Here is a 14,796-nt window from a genome sequence, read left to right as displayed (position 1 = left end):
GGCAGCCCAGTTCCTTAGTCTCCCATTCACAACTTGCCTCTTTCTTCTTGGGAACCAGGTAAGCGTGAGCCCCCTTCTTGTCTCTTTCTGTCTTCATCGGGAGTCCTGATACTTAACAGACGTCTCAACAGCCACCAGCACTGTTCCATGACAAAACTTGGAGCTGCCTGTCTTGGTAAAGGGAAGCGGGCAGAAGTTTTCTTCTGGAGGGATGTTGGAATTGCACTCAGGGGCTTCTGGGCTAGGGTGTAAGAAGTAGCATGATAGGCACTGGGCGCCTCTATTTGGGTCCTGGCAGGAAGAGACCAGGAAGTCGATGATCATCCCCGCACAGCCTCCAACTCCCTATTCTGCATGTGCGGGGTTCCCTCCTGTCGGTATGGTAGATGCATCGTGACTCTGCACATTCTCCACTCTGTCCTCTCTCCCAACAGGTGCGTTGCCAACCCCAAGACATGTCCTGCTGCAACCCGTGTGTGCCATGCCAGCCCTGCGGCCCCACCCCTCTGGCCAGCAGCTGCAATGAGCCCTGTGTCAGGCAGTGCCAGGACTCCACCATTGTCATTGAGCCCTCTCCCGTGGTGGTGACCCTGCCCGGACCCATCCTCAGCTCCTTCCCGCAGAACACTGCCGTCGGATCCTCCACCTCTGCTGCTGTTGGCAGCATCCTCAGCTGCCAGGGAGTGCCCATCACCTCGGGAGGCTTTGACCTCTCCTGCATTTCCAACCGCTACTGTGGCAGAAGATGCCCCTGCTAAAGGTGCTGGACACTGCCCCAGACAAGGACCCCCACAACCTCAGAGCATGGCGCCGGACAGAAGAACAGACTTTGTGCTGCTCTTTTCGGAGTAGATGACCAGAACTGGCTTGCCCTGTCAGGACTGACAGAAGGGGCCAACCTGGCTTCTTTGGCTACGTGGTCATTGGCTACCACTTCTCTCTTCCACCCATTCTTTCTTTCACTTATGTCTTCTGCTCTCCACAAAATTCCCTCTGAAGGCCCCTGAAATCCTGCTGAGTGACCAGCTAGCCTCTCTCCATTGATGGGGATTTAGTTGGATGTCCCGTGGCAGCTCTGCCATGGGAAGAGGGCAACAGATTCTTCTCTGTTCCTGCTGCTCCCTGCACTTGGAATCTTCGCTTGCTCTGACATCACTTTCCTCCTTAGTCTCATTAAACATTTGCTGCATTGTGCCTCTGTATTAGTGAGTCCTTCTTTTTCAAATGGTCAGATGAGAAGTCTCTTTCTTCGATGGAAATGATCACAACTATGTAACTACCATATTTGCCAGATGGGGAGGCAACCATAGACATGCATCCTTCAGTCAAGGCCACACTGAGAGCACCCCTGTCACCACTGCGGGTGAGGGACTGTGAAAGTTAGAGTTGAATTCATGTGCGTTAGCAACTGAGTACGCATTTATTACTGTGCAAGCTAGGTTTTATACACTAGGTACAGTCGTGGCATAAGACAATTTGGTAAATAGTATATGGTGCAACGTATGGTTGGTTGCCTTCTCCCAACTACACAGTCCAAGACAATCCAGACACAGTGATAACTCATGACCCTCGCCACGGCCTAGTTCTTGTTCTTCTGCTTCAGTTGTTCATTAAGTCCTGCTAGGTTTGGATGACCACAGACTACAAACAGTTGTCAGGAAACACTCTGTGTCCAGGACACCTGTGCTTGGCATCAGAATTAGGGAAGAAGATGGACAGTAGATGGAGGTGCTCCCAAGAAATATACCAAGAAATATCAGTTGTGCCAGAACCAGTAGTGCCGAACACCTACTCAGACTTTCCTTTACAAATGTCAGGGTCTATGAATCTCTCCTGGAAGGGTGCATGTTTCTTGTAACAATAGATTCTGGGCACGTCATGACAAAACTTTTTGCAATATGGCTTCATTTCTGTCCTTCTCCATGCTGATAGAACAGATGAACGTACACCCAGGCCCATAATCAGTAATTCCCAGTGGAGCAAGTACAATAGCCAAGAGAAGTAATTGAGAGATCTGGAGGTGATTGGCTCAGGCAAAAGGGAGTTCTATCAGCTCTGCATTTATCTGTCCAGCCCAGAGAACCTGATTCTCTTCCAAGACTCCCCAGGGATCCTGAGGTGTGTTCCAACATCCTAGGGGCAGTAGGATGTTCTGTATGGTAGGAGGAGATGTAAACCCCTGTCCAGTTTTGACCACAATGCTCTTGGGACAGAGCAGAGAGGTACCAAGCTGAGGGATTCCATACGTGTGCGGAGGCTGTAGATCTCTCAACAGTGTTAAGTGGGATGGAGTTTAGCATAAGTCCAGGCAAGATCCCCAGCCAAGAGGAGGGCTCCGTGATGGTGGAGTCCTGGCACACAGGGATCACTGCTGATGCTGTCCAGAGGGGTCTGGCTGTAGGGCTGGCATGAGTGGCCCTGGTTACAGCAGGTCTATTCATTCATCTGGACTTGCACCTGCAGGGGGAGGGGGGAGAGAGGAAGCAGAAAACTGCATCGCTGAATCTTACAACCCTTTCCGTTGCGATGTTCCCTTAATGGTCTTCTTACCAAACTCTGAAAGTTAGAATAATTAACGTCACAGTGTGGCCTTGTTCAGATTACATCCAATTGAAGGAAGTGAAGAGATCCAGGGACTCAGGCCGTGGAAAAGGGGGAAAGATCTGAAAGAAAATGCAGGGAGATGAGCCTAGACGAAAAAGAACACAGCAATAGCTTAGGGGAAACAATTAGATTACTAAATATAAATGCAAAACATCAGACTATGCAACACAATACCAAATGAAATGAGAGAGTGAGTTTCCAAAACCAAAGGCCTTTCTCCAATACTGTAGGCTAAAAAACAAGGGAACAGTGAGAGAAAAGAAAGCAGCTTTGTGACTCTTAGTCAGTTTTAGCTTTCCCTCCAATAAGAGGAAAACAGAAATGGAAAAATGAAGACTTTGAGAAGTTATAATCCATTTTTCTCTTCTGAGATCAAGTGACCAGACATGTCCCATGCAAACAGAAGAGTGTAGAGCAACAGCTATGTCACGAAATATTCAATCCAATAATACCCTATCATGCTTTAAGTCATTTTCAAGTAGTGGCAGTCCTTCTCCACAGGCCTACTCTCAGTGAGTTCTCTCAGACAGTGTACAAATGGGAGACTGCAATTACCCAGACACAATAACTGGCACTGGGCATACAGGAATTTCAAATGTTCACATTTTTAAGCTAGTCACGATCCCTTTAGACTTTATCGATTATTCCCTCTGACACATCGTGTGCCCCATTCATCTTATTCCAGTTGGCTGTTTTGCTGAGGGTACAATCGATCACACTATCTCCATCCCAGCTTTAGTTCAGATGCACCTACTGGGAATTTCCCCAAAGTAGGCCACATGTATGTTATGCGTAGAAGATTTCATGGCCAGAGCAGGTATGGGCATCCAGGCTGAGGCCAGACCCAAGAGAGGCCTGGCTGAGGGCTCCACACACTGACTGCATTGGACCAGCAGGGACCCTCGCCAAGCCAGGAAGTAACAGAATGCCAGGCCAAACACGGGCTGTCACTGGTCAAGATTCCCATTCACGTGATGTGCTCCAGGCTCTTGGGCGCATGTCTAAGCAGAGAAACATCAAACAAGGAGAAACAGCAGCTGGTTAAAGAGGAATCATGGATTACTTCCTCAACATCAAAAGAAGCTGCCTGAAAAAGGAAATCTCTGCGGTGTGCACTGGCCTCTAGAACAGTGATGGAGTCTCCCCAGCGGATTCCCACTAAAGCCATGCATTTCCCCTTTGGACTTCTGTGTGCAAACAACAAAAACAGAAACTCGGAAGGACACAGAAGAGGATGCAGCAAGTGTTTAATGAGTCAGAGTGGGGAAACGATATCACCGGAAATGAAGATGGCAAGCACGGTGAACAGCAGGTACAGAGATGAATCTGCTCCCCTGTCCTACAACGGCGTTGCCACTGCACCCGCACATACAGGCCAAGAAATGAAGAGAGGTTGCAGGTCCCTCAGTTCTGGCTTTCAGATACTACCAGAGATCTCTGAGGCAAAAAGAAAACCAAGACATTAGATAGGAAGAGGGAGAAAAAGAGAATATCGGTAGACTTTCTCCATGTTGTCAGCAAAGCCCAGGTGGCCCCGTCCTTTCTGTCTTGCAGGGCAAAAACAGCAGCACAGCATTTGTCCTACTGTCCAGTGCCATGTTGTGATTTCCAGGGGGACCTTGCCTGGGATCAGTGTCCAGCACCTTTAGCAGGGGTTGCACCTTCTGCCACAGTAGCGGTTGGAAATGCAGGAGAGGTCAAAGCCCCCCGAGGTGATGGGCACTCCCTGGCAGCTGAGGATGCTGCCAACAGCAGCGGAGGTGGAGGATCCGACGGCGGTGTTCTGCGGGAAGGAGCTGAGGATGGGTCCGGGCAGGGTCACCACCACGGGAGAGGGCTCAATGACAATGGTGGAGTTCTGGCATTGCCTGACACAGGGCTCATTGCAGCTGCTGGCCAGAGGGGTGGGGCCGCAGGGCTGGCATGGCACACACGGGTTGCAGCAGGACATGTCTTGGGGTTGGCAACGCACCTGTTGGGAGAGAACCGGAAGGAAGCTGAACGTGGGGGTGTATGAGAAAGAGATTTCCAGCAAGCGATAAATGAAACAACGCCCATGCACTCTTGCTACCTTGAGGATGTGAAGTGGTAGCCTAGGGGTTCTCAGACCCCAGATATCTATCTATCTGCAGGGGAAACCCTGCAGAAATGCCCTCCCATGCCAATCCAGCTACTTTCTCAATTGGAGTCCACAAGCTACCTACACACAGGCTCACAGTCCTGGAAAAATCTTCACTTCTCTGCCCCGTGACAAGCAGTCCCAGGATATGGCATGGAACAAAGGCATCTCTTTTATTCACTCAGATTTTCACTGAGCTGAGACCTCCTTTAGTTGAACGACAGGGACAGGAAGGAGATTCCCACTTACCTAGTTCCAAAGGAGAAGGAGGTATGAACAGTGTATGAGAGAGCAAGGAACCGGGGTCCCTTTTATAATGGACATAAGATGACCTATATCCAAAGGCACTGCTTACAGTGGTGATCATTTTCTGACGAGCTGTTCTTGTCCAGCATGCAAATCATCCCAGATAATGATATGGGTGGTCTGCCAGCTTCCTGTGCAATTCAGTTTCATTTCTGGCTTTATGCCCTGTCACTTCCTGACCGAAGGCATCTTTTAAGAGGCATGATGAAGAGAAGCCCAAGCATTTCCGCACAACAAACAGCGGTGCGGGCAACACACTCATTTCACATGCTACGGGAGTCCAGCAAAGGCAGAAGATGTCAGCCTAGATCATTCCTTTAGGTTTCTCAAGGGGACTTCTGTGAAGAGGTGTACCAGATCCAGAGTGTGACGCACTCCCTGTTGACCCTTCTCTCCGGAAAATTCCGCTGCCCTGATTTGTCCCCAGCTCTTTTCTCTCTCTGATCATGGAACGGGGCACAATCTTATGCAGAGTGGTCTCCAGACTTCAAATAAAAAAGACACAAGAGCAAAAACTGTAAAAGGGGGGCTGTTTTCGTAAAAATAATATAAAGCATATAATAGAGGGAGGCACACAGGCAGCAGGTAGATACCACCTGGGTGATGAGTGGTGTGGTGTTGGAGCAGGCTGCCCTAATAAGTTTTGGTGCCCCATCCCTGGAGGTGTAGGACCCCACATTTGATTCTCTTGAAGTTCATCAGGTTCCTCTCCCCCCAGATCTCCAGTTTTTCCCGGCCTTGCTGAATGACAACACAGCTCTCTGATGAGTCAGCCACTCATTCCAATTTCACACTGGCAGAAAGTGGGCTGAGGGGGGACTTGATGTTTCTGTCTTGCTCACTGATGATGACATTCAACAGGACCAGACCCAGTACAATCTCGAACGGAACACCACATCTTATGCACCTGTAACTAGATTCGGACCCATTTACTGTGACACTGATATCCACTCATCAGTCTGTCCTCAGCCTAACTCACTGTGCTCTCACCTATCCCACACTTCCAACGCCTTGTTACAAGGATGCAGTGTCAAATGCCTCGTTGGAGTCAAGTTACGCCAGATTCACTGCTCTCCCCTCATCTACCCAGCGAGTGATGACGTTCCAGAAGCCTATGAGGTTGCTCAAGCATCATTTTCTCTTTGGTGAATCTATGTTGACTACTTCCGATACATTTCTTTTCTGCAACTGCTTGTGCATAGCATCCACAGCAAGTTGCTCCGTCTCCTTTTCCAGGGATGGACGGGAGGCTGACTGCCCTCTGGTTTCCTGGGTCATCTTTCTTGCTCTTATTGAAAACTGGTGTGACGCTGGCTACCCCGCAGTCTTCAGGCATCTATACCACAATGCAAGTTTTTTTTTTTTAATGAAAATAAAGAACAATTTGGGTTGCACTTTTATGAGATCCATAATTCCTCTAAGGTGAATCCCATTGCGGCCTTGGACTTGAGTGCATTTATTTTGCCAATACCACCTCTGAGCAGTTCCTCCTCCGCCACTGGGAAGTCATCTTTTGTCTCTAACCTGCGGGGTCTGGAACATACAAAGGGCAGTCTGAGCAGTAGAGACCGAAGCAATGAAGGCATTTCACAGAAATGGAATTGGTTGCACTGTGTGGTTCTCACCAGTGCTGAGAATTTATGCTCAGAATGGTAGAAATGAGCTTCTGTCGCGGAAAGGAAAATATGTAAGATGTTTCTAGTCAATGATCCGGAAAACAAAAGACACCACAATACGGAAAGGAAGAAGGAGCTCTACAAGGGCAGGAGCTCCAGAGAGAAACATGGGGAAAATCCAGTTGATTCCACGTTAGTCTGCACGTGAGATTCACTGGCTATCTTTATAGATCTTCTTATTCTTTCTTTTTGAAAAACACTATTGATATACAATTTGCTGTTCAGTCTTTCTTGTGAGATGTGGAAAGTACTCCACACAACCTTTTAGCCCGTTCCTCGGTCCCAGGGCTAAACATGAGGAGACAAGCCAGAAAGGCAGAATTTTGCAGAAACAGGAGGTGTCAAGTGGGGCCGGATCGCACTCAGGAAATGGTACATCTCTTGCAAGACAGGCTCCTAAGAAACCCGAAGGAGTGACCCAGCTGACATCATTTCCACTTCCTGGACTCTTCTAACACATGAAATGAGTCTGATCCCCTCTCTGGTCCTTGTTGTGTGGGAATGCTTGGGCCTCCCTTCATGACACACAAAAGATGTCTTTGGTGTGGAATGGAAATTACACAAAGCTGGAAACATAACAGTGCTGCAAAGGAAGCCAACACACAGTCCATATCATTAGCTGGGATGTTTGGCATTCAAGAGGTTCTTGTCAGAAAATAATCACTACTGTAAGTGACGTCTCTGGATATGAGACAGCTTCAGTCCATTATAAAAGGCAGCCCAGTTCCTTAGTCTCCCATTCACAACTTGCCTCTTTCTTCTTGGGAACCAGGTAAGCGTGAGCCCCCTTCTTGTCTCTTTCTGTCTTCATCGGGAGTCCTGATACTTAACAGACGTCTCAACAGCCACCAGCACTGTTCCATGACAAAACTTGGAGCTGCCTGTCTTGGTAAAGGGAAGCGGGCAGAAGTTTTCTTCTGGAGGGATGTTGGAATTGCACTCAGGGGCTTCTGGGCTAGGGTGTAAGAAGTAGCATGATAGGCACTGGGCGCCTCTATTTGGGTCCTGGCAGGAAGAGACCAGGAAGTCGATGATCATCCCCGCACAGCCTCCAACTCCCTATTCTGCATGTGCGGGGTTCCCTCCTGTCGGTATGGTAGATGCATCGTGACTCTGCACATTCTCCACTCTGTCCTCTCTCCCAACAGGTGCGTTGCCAACCCCAAGACATGTCCTGCTGCAACCCGTGTGTGCCATGCCAGCCCTGCGGCCCCACCCCTCTGGCCAGCAGCTGCAATGAGCCCTGTGTCAGGCAGTGCCAGGACTCCACCATTGTCATTGAGCCCTCTCCCGTGGTGGTGACCCTGCCCGGACCCATCCTCAGCTCCTTCCCGCAGAACACTGCCGTCGGATCCTCCACCTCTGCTGCTGTTGGCAGCATCCTCAGCTGCCAGGGAGTGCCCATCACCTCGGGAGGCTTTGACCTCTCCTGCATTTCCAACCGCTACTGTGGCAGAAGATGCCCCTGCTAAAGGTGCTGGACACTGCCCCAGACAAGGACCCCCACAACCTCAGAGCATGGCGCCGGACAGAAGAACAGACTTTGTGCTGCTCTTTTCGGAGTAGATGACCAGAACTGGCTTGCCCTGTCAGGACTGACAGAAGGGGCCAACCTGGCTTCTTTGGCTACGTGGTCATTGGCTACCACTTCTCTCTTCCACCCATTCTTTCTTTCACTTATGTCTTCTGCTCTCCACAAAATTCCCTCTGAAGGCCCCTGAAATCCTGCTGAGTGACCAGCTAGCCTCTCTCCATTGATGGGGATTTAGTTGGATGTCCCGTGGCAGCTCTGCCATGGGAAGAGGGCAACAGATTCTTCTCTGTTCCTGCTGCTCCCTGCACTTGGAATCTTCGCTTGCTCTGACATCACTTTCCTCCTTAGTCTCATTAAACATTTGCTGCATTGTGCCTCTGTATTAGTGAGTCCTTCTTTTTCAAATGGTCAGATGAGAAGTCTCTTTCTTCGATGGAAATGATCACAACTATGTAACTACCATATTTGCCAGATGGGGAGGCAACCATAGACATGCATCCTTCAGTCAAGGCCACACTGAGAGCACCCCTGTCACCACTGCGGGTGAGGGACTGTGAAAGTTAGAGTTGAATTCATGTGCGTTAGCAACTGAGTACGCATTTATTACTGTGCAAGCTAGGTTTTATACACGAGGTACAGTCGTGGCATAAGACAATTTGGTAAATAGTATATGGTGCAACGTATGGTTGGTTGCCTTCTCCCAACTACACAGTCCAAGACAATCCAGACACAGTGATAACTCATGACCCTCGCCACGGCCTAGTTCTTGTTCTTCTGCTTCAGTTGTTCATTAAGTCCTGCTAGGTTTGGATGACCACAGACTACAAACAGTTGTCAGGAAACACTCTGTGTCCAGGACACCTGTGCTTGGCATCAGAATTAGGGAAGAAGATGGACAGTAGATGGAGGTGCTCCCGAGAAAAATCCCAAGCATCACAGAATCACAGAATGACCTGGCATGGAAGGGACCTCAAGGAGAATGAAGTTCCAACCCCCCTGCCTGACAGGGCCACCAAACTTCCAGATTTACTAGATCAGGGTGCCCAAGGCCCCATCCAAACTGGCCTGGATCACCTCCATGGAAGGGGCATCCACAACCTCCCTGGGCAGCCTGTTCCAGGACCTCATCACTCTCCTAGTATAGAACTTCCCCCTTAATGTCACTCTATGGCTCTGTTCAGGCTAGATCCATGAGAAGGAAGTGGAGAGACCCACAGACCCAGGAAAGATGGGAAAGAAAATGCAGGGAGATGGGCCCAGACGAATGAAAACACAGCAACAACGTAGGTGTCATGGTTTTGTGCTGTTGCTGTCAATATTCTACATCATGTATTGACAACAACAGCACAAAACCATGACAGTAGGGGAAACAATTAGACTACTAAATATAAAGGCAAAACATCAGACTTTGCAACAAAATACAAAGGCTAATCAACCAAGTGAAATGAGAGATTGAGTTTCCAAAACCAAAGGCCTTTCTCCAATACTGTAGGCTAGAAACCAAGGGAACAGGGAGAGGAAAGAGGGCAGCTTTGTGACTCTCAGTCAGTTTTAACTTTCCCTCCAAAAAGAGGAAAACAGAAACGGAAAAATGAACTCTTTGGGAAGCTATAGTTTATCTTTCTCTTCTGAGATCAAGTGATCAGACATGTCCCATGCAATCAGAAGAGTGTAGAGCAACAGCTATGTCAGGAAATATTCAATCCAGTAATACCCTATCATGCTTTAAGTCATTTTCAAGTAGTGGCAGTCCTTCTCCACAGGCCTACTCTCAGTGAGTTCTCTCAGACAGTGTACAAATGGGAGACTGCAATTACCCAAACACAATAACTGGCACTGGGCATACAGGAATTTCAAATGTTCACATTTTTAAGCTAGTCACGATCCCTTTAGACTTTATCGATTATTCCCTCTGACACATCGTGTGCCCCATTCATCTTATTCCAGTTGGCTGTTTTGCTGAGGGTACAATCGATCACACTATCTCCATCCCAGCTTTAGTTCAGATGCACCTACTGGGAATTTCCCCAAAGTAGGCCACATGTATGTTATGCGTAGAAGATTTCATGGCCAGAGCAGGGATGGGCATCCAGGCTGAGGCCAGACCCAAGAGAGGCCTGGCTGAGGGCTCCACACACTGACTGCATTGGACCAGCAGGGACCCTCGCCAAGCCAGGAAGTAACAGAATGCCAGGCCAAACACGGGCCGTCACTGGTCAAGATTCCCATTCACGTGATGTGCTCCAGGCTCTTGGGCGCATGTCTAAGCAGAGAAACATCAAACAAGGAGAAACAGCAGCTGGTTAAAGAGTAATCACGGATTACTTCCTCAACATCAAAAGAAGCTGCCTGAAAAATGAAATCTCTGCGGTGTGCACTGGCCTCTAGAACAGTGATGGAGTCTCCCCAGCGGATTCCCACTAAAGCCATGCATTTCCCCTTTGGACTTCTGTGTGCAAACAACAAAAACAGAAACTCGGAAGGACACAGAAGAGGATGCAGCAAGTGTTTAATGAGTCAGAGTGGGGAAACGATATCACCGGAAATGAAGATGGCAAGCACGGTGAACAGCAGGTACAGAGATGAATCTGCTCCCCTGTCCTACAACAGCGTTGCCACTGCACCCGCACATACAGGCCAAGAAATGAAGAGAGGTTGCAGGTCCCTCAGTTCTGGCTTTCAGATACTACCAGAGATCTCTGAGGCAAAAAGAAAACCAAGACATTAGATAGGAAGAGGGAGAAAAAGAGAATATCGGTAGACTTTCTCCATGTTGTCAGCAAAGCCCAGGTGGCCCCGTCCTTTCTGTCTTGCAGGGCAAAAACAGCAGCACAGCATTTGTCCTACTGTCCAGTGCCATGTTGTGATTTCCAGGGGGACCTTGCCTGGGATCAGTGTCCAGCACCTTTAGCAGGGGTTGCACCTTCTGCCACAGTAGCGGTTGGAAATGCAGGAGAGGTCAAAGCCCCCCGAGGTGATGGGCACTCCCTGGCAGCTGAGGATGCTGCCAACAGCAGCGGAGGTGGAGGATCCGACGGCGGTGTTCTGCGGGAAGGAGCTGAGGATGGGTCCGGGCAGGGTCACCACCACGGGAGAGGGCTCAATGACAATGGTGGAGTTCTGGCATTGCCTGACACAGGGCTCATTGCAGCTGCTGGCCAGAGGGGTGGGGCCGCAGGGCTGGCATGGCACACACGGGTTGCAGCAGGACATGTCTTGGGGTTGGCAACGCACCTGTTGGGAGAGAACCGGAAGGAAGCTGAACGTGGGGGTGTATGAGAAAGAGATTTCCAGCAAGCGATAAATGAAACAACGCCCATGCAACTCTTGCTACCTTGAGGATGTGAAGTGGTAGCCTAGGGGTTCTCAGACCCCAGATATCTATCTATCTGCAGGGGAAACCCTGCAGAAATGCCCTCCCATGCCAATCCAGCTACTTTCTCAATTGGAGTCCACAAGCTACCTACACACAGGCTCACAGTCCTGGAAAAATCTTCACTTCTCTGCCCCGTGACAAGCAGTCCCAGGATATGGCATGGAACAAAGGCATCTCTTTTATTCACTCAGATTTTCACTGAGCTGAGACCTCCTTTAGTTGAACGACAGGGACAGGAAGGAGATTCCCACTTACCTAGTTCCAAAGGAGAAGGAGGTATGAACAGTGTATGAGAGAGCAAGGAACTGGGGTCCCTTTTATAATGGACATAAGATGACCTATATCCAAAGGCACTGCTTACAGTGGTGATCATTTTCTGACGAGCTGTTCTTGTCCAGCATGCAAATCATCCCAGATAATGATATGGGTGGTCTGCCAGCTTCCTGTGCAATTCAATTTCATTTCTGGCTTTATGCCCTGTCACTTCCTGACCGAAGGCATCTTTTAAGAGGCATGATGAAGAGAAGCCCAAGCATTTCCGCACAACAAACAGCGGTGCGGGCAACACACTCATTTCACATGCTACGGGAGTCCAGCAAAGGCAGAAGATGTCAGCCTAGATCATTCCTTTAGGTTTCTCAGGGGGACTTCTGTGAAGAGGTGTACCAGATCCAGAGTGTGACGCACTCCCTGTTGACCCTTCTCTCCGGAAAATTCCGCTGCCCTGATTTGTCCCCAGCTCTTTTCTCTCTCTGATCATGGAACGGGGCACAATCTTATGCAGTGTGGTCTCCAGACTTCAAATAAAAAAGACACAAGAGCAAAAACTGTAAAAGGGGGGCTGTTTTCGTAAAAATAATAAAAAGCATATAATAGAGGGAGGCACACAGGCAGCAGGTAGATACCACCTGGGTGATGAGTGGTGTGGTGTTGGAGCAGGCTGCCCTAATAAGTTTTGGTGCCCCATCCCTGGAGGTGTAGGACCCCACATTTGATTCTCTTGAAGTTCATCAGGTTCCTCTCCCCCCAGATCTCCAGTTTTTCCCGGTCTTGCTGAATGACAACACAGCTCTCTGATGAGTCAGCCACTCATTCCAATTTCACACTGGCAGAAAGTGGGCTGAGGGGGGACTTGATGTTTCTGTCTTGCTCACTGATGATGACATTCAACAGGACCAGACCCAGTACAATCTCGAACGGAACACCACATCTTATGCACCTGTAACTAGATTCGGACCCATTTACTGTGACACTGATATCCACTCATCAGTCTGTCCTCAGCCTAACTCACTGTGCTCTCACCTATCCCACACTTCCAACGCCTTGTTACAAGGATGCAGTGTCAAATGCCTCGTTGGAGTCAAGTTACGCCAGATTCACTGCTCTCCCCTCATCTACCCAGCGAGTGATGACGTTCCAGAAGCCTATGAGGTTGCTCAAGCATCATTTTCTCTTTGGTGAATCTACGTTGACTACTTCCGATACATTTCTTTTCTGCAACTGCTTGTGCATAGCATCCACAGCAAGTTGCTCCGTCTCCTTTTCCGGGGATGGACGGGAGGCTGACTGCCCTCTGGTTTCCTGGGTCATCTTTCTTGCTCTTATTGAAAACTGGTGTGACGCTGGCTACCCCGCAGTCTTCAGGCATCTATACCACAATGCAAGTTTTTTTTTTATTTAATGAAAATAAAGAACAATTTGGGTTGCACTTTTATGAGATCCATAATTCCTCTAAGGTGAATCCCATTGCGGCCTTGGATTTGAGTGCATTTATTTTGCCAATACCACCTCTGAGCAGTTCCTCCTCCGCCACTGGGAAGTCATCTTTTGTCTCTAACCTGCGGGGTCTGGAACATACAAAGGGCAGTCTGAGCAGTAGAGACCGAAGCAATGAAGGCATTTCACAGAAATGGAATTGGTTGCACTGTGTGGTTCTCACCAGTGCTGAGAATTTATGCTCAGAATGGTAGAAATGAGCTTCTGTCGCGGAAAGGAAAATATGTAAGATGTTTCTAGTCAATGATCCGGAAAACAAAAGACACCACAATACGGAAAGGAAGAAGGAGCTCAACAAGGGCAGGAGCTCCAGAGAGAAACATGGGGAAAATCCAGTTGATTCCACGTTAGTCTGCACGTAAGATTCACTGGCTATCTTTATAGATCTTCTTATTCTTTCTTTTTGAAAAACACTATTGATATACAATTTGCTGTTCAGTCTTTCTTGTGAGATGTGGAAAGTACTCCACACAACCTTTTAGCCCGTTCCTCGGTCCCAGAGCAAAACATGAGGAGACAAGCCAGAAAGGCAGAATTTTGCAGAAACAGGAGGTGTCAAGTGGGGCCGGATCACACTCAGGAAATGGTACATCTCTTGCAAGACAGGCTCCTAAGAAACCCGAAGGAGTGACCCAGCTGACATCATTTCCACTTCCTGGACTCTTCTAACACATGAAATGAGTCTGATCCCCTCTCTGGTCTTTGTTGTATGGGAATGCTTGGGCCTCCCTTCATGACACACAAAAGATGTCTTTGGTGTGGAATGGAAATTACACAAAGCTGGAAACATAACAGTGCTGCAAAGGAAGCCAACACACAGTCCATATCATTAGCTGGGATGTTTGGCATTCAAGAGGTTCTTGTCAGAAAATAATCACTACTGTAAGTGACGTCTCTGGATATGAGACAGCTTCAGTCCATTATAAAAGGCAGCCCAGTTCCTTAGTCTCCCATTCACAACTTGCCTCTTTCTTCTTGGGAACCAGGTAAGCGTGAGCCCCCTTCTTGTCTCTTTCTGTCTTCATCGGGAGTCCTGATACTTAACAGACGTCTCAACAGCCACCAGCACTGTTCCATGACAAAACTTGGAGCTGCCTGTCTTGGTAAAGGGAAGCGGGCAGAAGTTTTCTTCTGGAGGGATGTTGGAATTGCACTCAGGGGCTTCTGGGCTAGGGTGTAAGAAGTAGCATGATAGGCACTGGGCGCCTCTATTTGGGTCCTGGCAGGAAGAGACCAGGAAGTCGATGATCATCCCCGCACAGCCTCCAACTCCCTATTCTGCATGTGCGGGGTTCCCTCCTGTCGGTATGGTAGATGCATCGTGACTCTGCACATTCTCCACTCTGTCCTCTCTCCCAACAGGTGCGTTGCCAACCCCAAGACATGTCCTGCTGCAACCCGTGTG

At 48.9% G+C, this 14,796-nt stretch overlaps 2 protein-coding genes across 2 annotated transcripts; both read right to left on the bottom strand.

Annotated features, from left to right (window-relative positions):
* Positions 1-4,249: 4,249 nt before the first annotated feature.
* Positions 4,250-7,516, bottom strand: LOC140262514 (feather keratin Cos1-1/Cos1-3/Cos2-1-like). Its single transcript, XM_072356902.1, has 2 exons — positions 7,457-7,516; positions 4,250-4,576 (listed from the first exon to the last, which is right to left on the bottom strand). Exons 1-2 carry the CDS (start codon positions 7,514-7,516, stop codon positions 4,250-4,252), a joined length of 387 nt encoding a protein of 128 aa, XP_072213003.1.
* A 3,630-nt stretch (positions 7,517-11,146) lies between these two features.
* Positions 11,147-14,416, bottom strand: LOC140262513 (feather keratin Cos1-1/Cos1-3/Cos2-1-like). Its single transcript, XM_072356901.1, has 2 exons — positions 14,357-14,416; positions 11,147-11,473 (listed from the first exon to the last, which is right to left on the bottom strand). The coding sequence occupies exons 1-2, from the start codon at positions 14,414-14,416 to the stop codon at positions 11,147-11,149; spliced, it is 387 nt and encodes a 128-aa protein (XP_072213002.1).
* Positions 14,417-14,796: the final 380 nt, after the last annotated feature.

Source organism: Excalfactoria chinensis, chromosome 24 (assembly GCF_039878825.1).
Source record: "Excalfactoria chinensis isolate bCotChi1 chromosome 24, bCotChi1.hap2, whole genome shotgun sequence".
NCBI classification, from domain to species: domain Eukaryota; kingdom Metazoa; phylum Chordata; class Aves; order Galliformes; family Phasianidae; genus Excalfactoria; species Excalfactoria chinensis.
The sequence above is the reverse complement of the archived record's forward strand: the minus strand, read 5'-3'. Positions and strand labels throughout refer to the sequence as shown.

Excerpts from the sequence above, each read along its gene's own strand:
- LOC140262514 (XM_072356902.1), bottom strand. The coding sequence starts at position 7,516 with ATGAAGACAGAAAGAGACAAGAAGGGGGCTCACGCTTACCTGGTTCCC. Across the intron at positions 4,577-7,456 it reads TGGTTCCCAAGAAGAAAGAG|GTGCGTTGCCAACCCCAAGA; the intron begins GCAAGTTGTGAA and ends CTCTCCCAACAG.
- LOC140262513 (XM_072356901.1), bottom strand. The coding sequence starts at position 14,416 with ATGAAGACAGAAAGAGACAAGAAGGGGGCTCACGCTTACCTGGTTCCC. Across the intron at positions 11,474-14,356 it reads TGGTTCCCAAGAAGAAAGAG|GTGCGTTGCCAACCCCAAGA; the intron begins GCAAGTTGTGAA and ends CTCTCCCAACAG.